The sequence below is a fragment of the Diaphorina citri genome, unplaced genomic scaffold (genome assembly GCF_000475195.1).
Source record: "Diaphorina citri unplaced genomic scaffold, Diaci psyllid genome assembly version 1.1 scaffold1962, whole genome shotgun sequence".
In the NCBI taxonomy this organism is placed as follows: Eukaryota; Metazoa; Arthropoda; class Insecta; order Hemiptera; family Psyllidae; genus Diaphorina; species Diaphorina citri.
The window spans coordinates 8191-18190 of record NW_007379388.1 but is presented as its reverse complement, the minus strand read 5'-3'; the positions used below and the strand labels follow the sequence as shown (position 1 = coordinate 18190).

At 36.7% G+C, this 10000-nt stretch overlaps 1 protein-coding gene across 1 annotated transcript in view; it reads left to right on the top strand.

Moving 5' to 3' along the window:
- LOC113470961 overlaps nt 1-2883 on the top strand; it is a 16750-nt gene extending 13867 nt beyond the window's left edge. The window contains exon 4 of the mRNA XM_026829763.1: nt 2676-2883. Within this exon, the coding sequence (XP_026685564.1) occupies nt 2676-2758 (83 nt within the window). The 3' untranslated portion in view covers nt 2759-2883. The remainder of the gene's footprint in view (nt 1-2675) is intronic.
- The last annotated feature ends 7117 nt before the right edge of the window (nt 2884-10000 follow it).

Genomic DNA, 10000 nt, shown 5'->3' with positions numbered 1-10000 from the left:
TTATTCCATTTTATGCGAATTATTATGAGAGAGAGAGAGAGAGAGACATAGATAGAGAGAGAGAGAGAGAGAGAGAGAGAGAGAGAGAGAGAGTTGAAAGTATCGGGTGATGGTAGAGTAATTATTTATTTTGTTTTTCTCTTTCCCTCATTAATCTCAATTATGTAAAGAATCTCCAATGCAAATTGTTTTCCACTTGGCAGTGGCGTGTTTTGTTTTTTCGTTCTCTTTTTTTCGTTCTCGGCGTTCGTTCTCGGAACGGCTGGCTTTCTCCTATCCTGTTGTTTTTCTCTCTTCGCTTTCGGAACGATAAGACCCTCGCAGTTACAGTTCTCTCTATCGAAACTCTTGGAGAGAAGGAATGAAAATGCAACCTGATGGTCCGACTTTTTTGCACTCAGGCGTCGTTCTTCGAATACAAGTAGGTAAATGAAAAGTACGACTTTATTTCAGAATAGGATACATTATCGTACCAGCAGTACGAAGACGTTAATGTATTACCTTACCATACCGTTATCACTTCTTTGAATATATTCTTATTCTTCTTCTTCTTCTTCTTCTTCTCCTCCTCCTCCTCCTCCTCCTCATCCTTCTTCTACTTCTTCTCGTTCTTCTTCTTCTCCTTCTTCTTCTTCTACTTCTCCTTCTTCTTCTTCTTCTACTTCTTCTTCTTCTTCTTCTTGTTATTATTATTATTATTATTTGTGATATTATCAGAAAGATAGGTAAGAGAACATTCATCTTGGAGGAAAAACTCGGAAAATCCTTGGTGCAGTATTAATGTGCCATTTTTCTCGTGTTGGAGATATGGTACCTCAGTCGTCTTGTTCTTTTTGTTCTTTCCATGTGCATTTCTTTCACTCCTCTTGTTCTTGTTCTTCTTTCTTTTGTTCTTGTTTGAGTGCTTGTTCTTCTTCTACTTCATGTCTTCCTTCCTCTTTCTCCTTTTCCTTACCAAATGCATTTCTTGCATTCTTCTTTGTCTTCTTTTTTAGTCCGTCCTTCCTTTATTATTACAATAGTAATAAAAAGGTATAAGGGACGGACTATTGTATTAACTTCGGTGTCGTTTGTCTGTCTGTCTCAACAACAACAACATCAACAAAAATTGGTACTAGATGTAAGAAAGTCAGTGCCTAAGAAGAAGAAGAAAAACACAACAACAACAACAAAAATCGGTACAACAACAACAACAAAAATGACTACAATAACAACAACAAACAAACATCAACAAAAATGGGTACAACAATGTGTTATTTGTCATTTCCGAAGACAGCTCAATATACGCACTCTGACATTCGAGACAGCATTATTCATGATGATCGAGAGAAAAGAAACTCAATATTGTTGTTTTTCCACTTGGCAGTGGCGTGTTTTGTTTTTTCGTTCTCTTTTTTTCGTTCTCGGCGTTCGTTCTCGGAACGGCTGGCTTTCTCCTAATATCCTGTCTTCCTTCTCTCTTTGATTTCGGGACGATAAGACCCTCGCAGTTACAGTTCTCTATCGAAACTCTTGGAGAGAACGAATGAAATGCAACCTGATGGTCCGACTTTTTTGCACTCAGGCGTCGTTCTTCGAATGCAAAAAAAAAAAAAAAAAAAAAAAAAAAAAAAAAAAAAATCCCTCAGAACTTTGATGTTTTTTCCCCCCTCCTCCATTGCACTAGGTATTTATATAATGGGTAGGTTGTTAATTAGTAATGGGATGGTAGTTATGTTCTGAGTTTATTATGTATTACATAATATTATTTTTCAATATTAATATTATTCATTATTCGTTTCCTACGTTTTGCCGCCTACATTAACCACACTCGGTCTGCCTGAGGTCGCGACGCAAATGTTAACGCTCAGAAGGTCACCCGTCCATATACCAACCACGCGCAATGTTGCTTAACTTCAGTGACCCTTCGGGAACTGGTGCATTCAAAGTGCTAAGGCCGCTGGCTTGAGGGTGGGTTTGTTGAAAATGATATCGGTGGAGATGTGGAGATGTCAAAACTCCTATATTGTATGTTCTCAGTTTATTATGTATTACATAATATTACCTAATAATATTATTTTTCAATATTAATATTATTCATTATTAGTTTCCTACGTTTTGCCGCCTACATAAACCACACCCAGTCTGCCTGAGGTCGCGAAGCAAATAATGTTAACGCTCAGAAGGTCACCCGTCCATATACTAACCACCCGCAATGTTGCTTAACTTCAGTGACCCTTCGGGAACTGGTGCATTCAAAGTGCTAAGGGTGCTGGCTGGAGGGTGGGTTTGTTGAAAATGATATCGGTGGAGATCTGGAGATGTCAAAACTCATAATTATATTGTACGGGATACGCATACGGATATTGGTGGAGATGTCAAAACTCCTATATTGTATACAGATACGGATACGATATTGGTGGAGATGTCAAAACTCCTATATTGTATACGGATACGATATTGGTGGAGATGTCAAATTTCCCATGGAGATGACAATTTCACAATACAGGTATTTTTATAGGTGGTCGTACTGTTTCTAAATTATTAGTGATTACCTGAAGAAGTCTCCAAATTAACCTCCCTCCTCCTCCTTCTCCTCCTAAACCCCCCACACCTAACCTCCAAACAAAAACCTAACCTCAAAAAAAAAAGAAAAAAAAATTGTCTAACTGTGACGTCATATTTCTCTGTTTCAGTGCAAGGGGATGGAACGTATGTTGCACCGTCTCTTCTAATATTGGCCGTCTCTATCTGTTGCACTCTACTTCTACATATCTGATTGGAATAAAACACCGGTCATCGAACCCAGGACCTTGTGAATTGAAACCCTTCACTCTACTACATGTCTTCTGATTAGAATACAAGAGCGGTCATCAAACCCAGGACCTCTTGCATTGAAACCCCTGCTTGGCAAAGGTGTATTTTCCTATTCTGCTTTCGGGGAAATTGATTTAAAAAAAAGGTTTAATAATGGGAACTGATGTAACTGCTAGGGTCTTATCGTCCCGAAATCAAAGAGAGAAGGAAAACAGGATAGGAGAAAGCCAGCCGTTCTGAGAACAAACATTGAACATTATCCGTTCATGATAAAATCCGCCCCGGGCGGGAATCGAACCCGCGGCCTAGCGCTTACAAGGCAGACGCGCTACTAAGTGGCTTACTAGGCTGGCCCGGAAAACCTGAACACTGGAAAATCGGGGGGGCGCGAAAAAATGAGAATAATATGCCCAAAGGGGGCGCCATGCAAAAAAGTTTGAGAACCACTGTTGTAGGGTGAAGTTTAGTGGGGTTCTCTTCTTCTTGGTAGCCAATAGATCTTGTACGTATGTAGCATTTGATAATATTGTCTCAAGTTTCTAGTTGTAGTTTTTGTACAATATTTGATGGTATTGTCTCATGTTTATGGTTTCAGAAAGAATCATCCAACGCCACACAAGTGTTGCTGCGATCACTAAGTGTTAACAATACCGGTATTTACAAGTGTGAAGTGTCTGCTGAGAAGCCCTCCTTCTCTTCAGTGTCCGGGGCAGACAGTATGGTCATTGTGGGTAAGTGCTACTAAGTGATAACAATACAAAGTGTCGGTGTTTGGACTTACTAGTCCCCGGGGTATCTAAAGTCCAGAATCAAATCAAATCATGAATTATTTGTGGTGAAGCAGAGATCTTCACAACTTTTGAAAAAAAAAAAAAAAAAAAAAACGTGATTGGTTCGCTACTTGAGAGGCAAAAGAGAAAAAAAAGTTTCAAAATGCTATAAAATTTACATTTCCCTATCCCCATAACATAGGTAGTAGGTAGGTATATTACCTTGTACCTACATACCTACAGCCTAAAGATCTGAAAAGTCTACACACCATGTAGGTACCTAACAAGATAATATGTATTGTACAAATTCTTCTTTTTCTCCTTCTTTTCGTCATCTTCTTCTTTTTCTTCTTCTTCGTCATCTTCTTCTTCTCCTCCTCCTCCTCCTTCTTCTTCTTCTTCTTCTTCTTCTCCTCCTTCTTCTTCTTCTTACGCTATTTCCTCTTTTATCTTCGTGGAAATTCACATTTTTTCTCTCTTCTCTCCGTAACCCCCCCTTGTACCTATACATACCTACAGCCTACAGATCTGAGAAGTCTACACACCATGTAGATACCTAACAAGATATGACATGTATTGTACAAATTCTTCTTTGTCTTTTTCTCTTCTTCTTCTTCTTCGTCATCTTCTTCTTCTTCTTCTTCACATCCTCCTCCTCCTCCTTCTCCTTCTTCTTCTTCTTCTTCTTCTTCTTCTTCTTCTTAAGCTATTTCCTCTTTTATCTTCGTGGAAATTCACATTTTTTCTCTCCTCTCCGTAAAACCTAATAAATAAGTAATGAGACAAAGGCAAGACGAGAACCTTTGTAACAAGAGAAAGAAAGAAGAAATAAGAAAGAAAAAATGAGGGCGAAGTAGAAGAAGAAGGAGGAGTAGAAGGAGGAGGAGGAGAAAAAAAGTTGGAATATTTATAATATTGAAAACACACAACGAACGAAAGGAAATATAAAAAAAAGTGAAACAAAATTGAAAATGAACACTTGAACAAAATGGAGGAGGAGGAGGAGGAAGAGGAGAAGGATGACGAGGAGGAGGAGGAGGAGGAGGAGGAGAAGGAGACGTATGAAGAATGTGAAGGAAAAAAATGAGGGAAAGAAAATGACATGTTAGGTACCTTTCCTATATTATGTACGAGTGTGTGTACTTGTGTAAAAAAAAATAAAAAATGAGGGAAAGAAAATGACATGTTAGGTACCTTTCCTATATTATGTACGAGTGTGTGTACTTGTGTAAAAAAAATAATAAAAAATATTAACATTAGGAAGAAGAAAGAAGAAGAAACGGAAAGGCAAAGTATGAGTCATAAGGAAATCAACAATAATGGGTACAGCATGTAAAAAAGCCTCTGGGTTAAAAATAACAACAACAACAACAACAAACAAACAAACAAACAAACAAACATCAACAAAAATTGGTACCTACTAGAAGTCAGTGCCTAAGAAGAAAAAAAAGGCAAAGTATGAGTCATAAGGAAATCAACAATAATGGGTACAGCATGTAAAAAAGCCTCTGGGTTAAAAATAACAACAACAACAACAAACAAACAAACATCAACAAAAATTGGTACCTATACTAGAAGTCAGTGCCTAAGAAGAAAAAAAACCCAACAACAACAGCAACAACAAAGATCAACAAAAATCGGTAAAACAACAACCACAATAACAACAACAAAAATGGGTACAACAACAACAACATCAACAAAAATTGGTACTAGATGTAAGAAAGTCAGTGCCTAAGAAGAAGAAGAAAAGAAGAAGAAACGGAAAGGCAAAGTATGAGTCATAAGGAAATCAACAATAATGGGTACAGCATGTAAAAAAGCCTCTGGGTTAAAAAAAACAACAACAACAAACAAACAAACATCAACAAAAATTGATACTAGATTAGAAGTCAGTGCCTAAGAAGAAAAAAAAAACCAACAACAACAGCAATAACAAAGATCAACAAAAATCGGTAAAACAACAACCACAATAACAACAACAAAAATGGGTACAACAACAACAACAACAACAACAACATCAACAAAAATTGGTACTAGATGTAAGAAAGTCAGTGCCTAAGAAGAAGAAGAAGAAGAAGAAGAAGAAGAAGAAGAAGAAGAAGAAAAACACAACAACAACAACAACAAAAATTGGTACAACAACAACAAAAATGACTACAATAACAACAACAAACAAACATCAACAAAAATGGGTACAACAATGTGTTATTTGTCATTTCCGAAGACAGCTCAATATACGCACTCTGACATTCGAGACAGCATTATTCATGATGATCGAGAGAAAAGAAACTCAATATTGTTGTTTTTCCACTTGGCAGTGGCGTGTTTTGTTTTTTCGTTCTCTTTTTTTCGTTCTCGGCGTTCGTTCTCGGAACGGCTGGCTTTCTCCTATCCTGTTGTTTTTCTCTCTTCGCTTTCGGAACGATAAGACCCTCGCAGTTACAGTTCTCTCTATCGAAACTCTTGGAGAGAAGGAATGAAAATGCAACCTGATGGTCCGACTTTTTTGCACTCAGGCGTCGTTCTTCGAATACAAGTAGGTAAATGAAAAGTACGACTTTATTTCAGAATAGGATACATTATCGTACCAGCAGTACGAAGACGTTAATGTATTACCTTACCATACCGTTATCACTTCTTTATCTATATTCTTATTCTTCTTCTTCTTATTATTATTATTATTATTATTATTATTATTATTAGTATTATTATTATTATTATTATTATTTGTGATATTATCAGAAAGATAGGTAAGAGAACATTCATCTTGGAAGAAAAACTCGGAAAATCCTTGGTGCAGTATTAATGTGCCATTTTTCTCGTGTTGGAGGTATGGTATCTAAGTCTTCTTGTTCTTTTTGTTCTTTCACTCCTCTTGTTCTTGTTCTTCTTTCTTTTGTTCTTGTTTGAGTGCTTTTCTTCTTCTACTTCATGTCTTCCTTCTTCTTTCTCTTTTTCCTTTCCAAGTGCATTTCTTGCATTCTTCTTTGTCTTCTTTTTTAGTCCGTCCTTCCTTTATTATTACAATAGTAATAAAAAGGTATAAGGGACGGACTATTGTATTCACTTCGGTGTCGTTTGTCTGTCTGTCTGTCGGTCACTCTGTCAGTCTAGTCTAATCATTAAATCATTACATGAAAGTAAAATCAAATCAAGAATGATAATAAACTGAATATTAAACAAATTAGGTAGGTACATAGGTATACTGATTTTCTCTAATCACTACGGGCTAAAAAATTCCCGGAGGGACGGGCCCAGCTTGTTAAGTTCATTATTTTTCCTCTTCTTCTCCTTTCTTCCTCTATTCTGTCTTCTTTCCTCATATTTCTTCTTCTTCCTCTTGACTTCTGAACGGTCTTCTTATTTTTCATGTGTTGTTGTTTTTTATCGTAATTCTTTTCTCATGTACCCATTGTCTTTTACTTCTTTCTTCACATCTTCCTTTATTTCTTCTTCATTATTTTTCCACTCTTCTTATTTAATCTTTCCAAATGTCTTTTTATTATTATTATTATTATTATTATTATTATATTGCACGTTGCCCTCTTCTTCTTCTTCTTCTTTTTCCATCATATTCTCTTTTGTCTTCACCTTTTTTTGCAAGGATTGAAAAAACGCGCTAGCAGAATCCCCCTCCTCTTTTCCCTTTTCTTTCTCCTTGTTTTTCTTCTACTTTCTCGCTTTTATACGTTTCCCCTCAAATTGAATCAATTTTTGCCGACATTATAAAAGACGTTTGACTAAATGGGAGAGAGCGAGAAGGGAAGCGTCATTCATGCTCTCTCTTTCTTTCTCTCTTCTTCCTTTTCTCTTCCTCCAACTCTCTAACTCTCTTTCTCTCTCTTCCTCTATCCTCATTCGTTCAGTCTCTACAAGTCTACACCTACAGATCTTTCTTTCACTTTAATTTCCATCTCCCTCTTTCTCTCCGCTAGCAGAGATTTTCGCCAGGATTTTCTCAAGCTTTCCCGCTATGCTCCGTCTTAACTCTTCACACGAGGAAAAGGAAAAGAAGAAGAAGAAGAAAAAAAAAAAGATGAAGATGAAGAAGGAGAAGAAGAAGAAGAAGAAGAAGAAGAAGAAGAAGAAGAAGAAGAAGAAGAAGAAGAAGTAAAGAAGGAAGGAAGAAAGAAAGATTGGGGAAATTGTAATATAAATTTCATTTTTATAAAATTTGACGTTAGTGGAACTTTTGTTAGGTAGGTACATAGATGTATAGGAGGTACTATGTACAACCATATCTAATGTATGTTTTTTTGCTTTTTCGAGACCATCTTATTGCTATTCTGTTTGTTGTTGTTGTTGTTGTTGTTGTTGTTGTTGTTGTTGTTGTTGTTGTTGTTGTTTCTTCTATTTTTATTAATATTGCTGTCTGGCAGAAGAACAAGTTGAACTTCATGTTTGTCATTTTTTAAGTTCAAGTTTTTCATTTTTTGTTGAAAGGAATGCTATATTTTATTTGGTTACTTTGTCGTGTTGGCTTCTCCATCCTTCTTTTAGGTGCTCTGGTAGCTTATTTATATCCGATTTCAAAGTCTTTTAATTGTGTATAGGTTATTGATGGGTATTACAGAGGGAACTACAATCAGAGTCCTTGTCCTTTGTGTATTGGTTAGGTTGGTAGGTACTTAGGTACATAAGTTATTGGTCAGATCCGCCGGTCAGGTCTACCTGATAGTGAGTGAGCTGGCCTTAGATTGGAATGAGCGCCTGCCTTGTGGGCGCTAGGCCGCGGGCTCTCTTCCAGCTGGGAGCGAAATTTATCCTGAACAGGTAAGGTTCGTTCTCGGAACGGCTGGATTTCTCCTAACCTGTCCTCCTTCTCTTTGATCTATGCTCACCGTTCCACTCTGTTTTTAGCCTAAGACAGACAGTCTGCAATTTTACATCATACCTTATCCACCCATCCTTTTTATACACGTTTGGAGGGTTGTAGAGCGAGGAAGAATTGGAGAGAAAGAGGTAGGTATGAAGGGAGGGATTGAAAATTAGGCATGTGTTTGTAACAGGTTGTTTTTCTCACCGAAAAAACCTCGGTGCCGCTATGTACCTATACGTACATACATAGGTATAATATTAGTTATGTAGAGATAGATACCTATACTTAATAGATAGAAATGTTGGTGTGTTTGACTAGATATTAGCGTGCAAAAATTTTGCAGAAGAGCTTCACCATGAGTTCAGTGAAAGGTTGGATTTATTATTCTACCTCGGTGGTGTAGTGGTCAAGGCGCTCGCCTGGTAAACAGGAGGGCGTGGGTTCAATCCCAGCCGAGGTATGGAATTTATCCTCAATATAATTTGAGAATTTGACCACAATAATAGTAGTAGCCTACTGCTGGAGTAAAGGGACTTTTCAGTCCTATGCGAGCAGCATAAAAATAAGCACTATTATTATTATTATTATTACCTTGAAAGACGCATTCTTACGTCAGTCTAGCTTTGCAGCACTGTTTAGGTATAGCAGTTTATATATAATAAAAAAAAATCCATGCTAAGATTAGATGTACCTATATTTACCATGTTATTTAGGCAGTGTACACTTATATTTACATATATACCTAGGTAGGTAGCTTCTGGGAATGTTTTTGTTTTTAACCCATAGACCGTACAGTCCAGAGTCTACCTTTTAACCATACAGTCAGACAAATATGTTGCGTAATCTAGTAGAAAATTAGGAACAAGCAAAAATAATCCTCAATCCTCTAGGTAGGAATTATTATATACGCAAGTACAGGTACTTGAAGGTACTCTACTCGCAAATGTATCTCTTTATTTATTAGCTAGGTATGATTTATTAATTTTTTACGTCAAAATCCACCTACTTCGCTTCAAAATACAAACTTCAAGTGTTTAGGTAATACAAAAGTCATCTTCGATTTCACTGCCACTTTTTGTTATAGGTACTTGTAGGTCAAGTAGAAAACGACAATCTTCGCGAAACTTGAAACCAATTCAAGTTATGGAGAAATTGATCAAACAGTTTTACCTATCACTCTCAAAAATGTCTTTTTATATTCCCCCCCTAACTTGTTCAAAACATAGCTATCAGTTTTTTAGATATTTGTAGATCGACGAAAAAAAAAACGTAAAAAAGGTACCTAGATAGGTACCTACCGTACGGAAAGTAGGTATGAATGTATGACTATTAGGTATTCAAAACTTATCTATACCTACCTTCTTGTGGTATTTCTGTCATTGGTTAGCACTTTTCTAAAGTCTAATTTATAATCTGTTTGAAAACTCGTCCAAAAACGCGAAATATCCAAGCGTGACCTTCCCAATGAAAGTTTTTATCCAAGATAACTCCTGAATGCTTCAGAGATTTACCACTTTTAACTTCCAATTAGGTACCGAGTGGAAGTTAAATAACTCCTAATGGTTAACCCCCTGAGCCCCAAAAAAAAAAAAAAAAAAAAAAAAAAAAAAAGGTT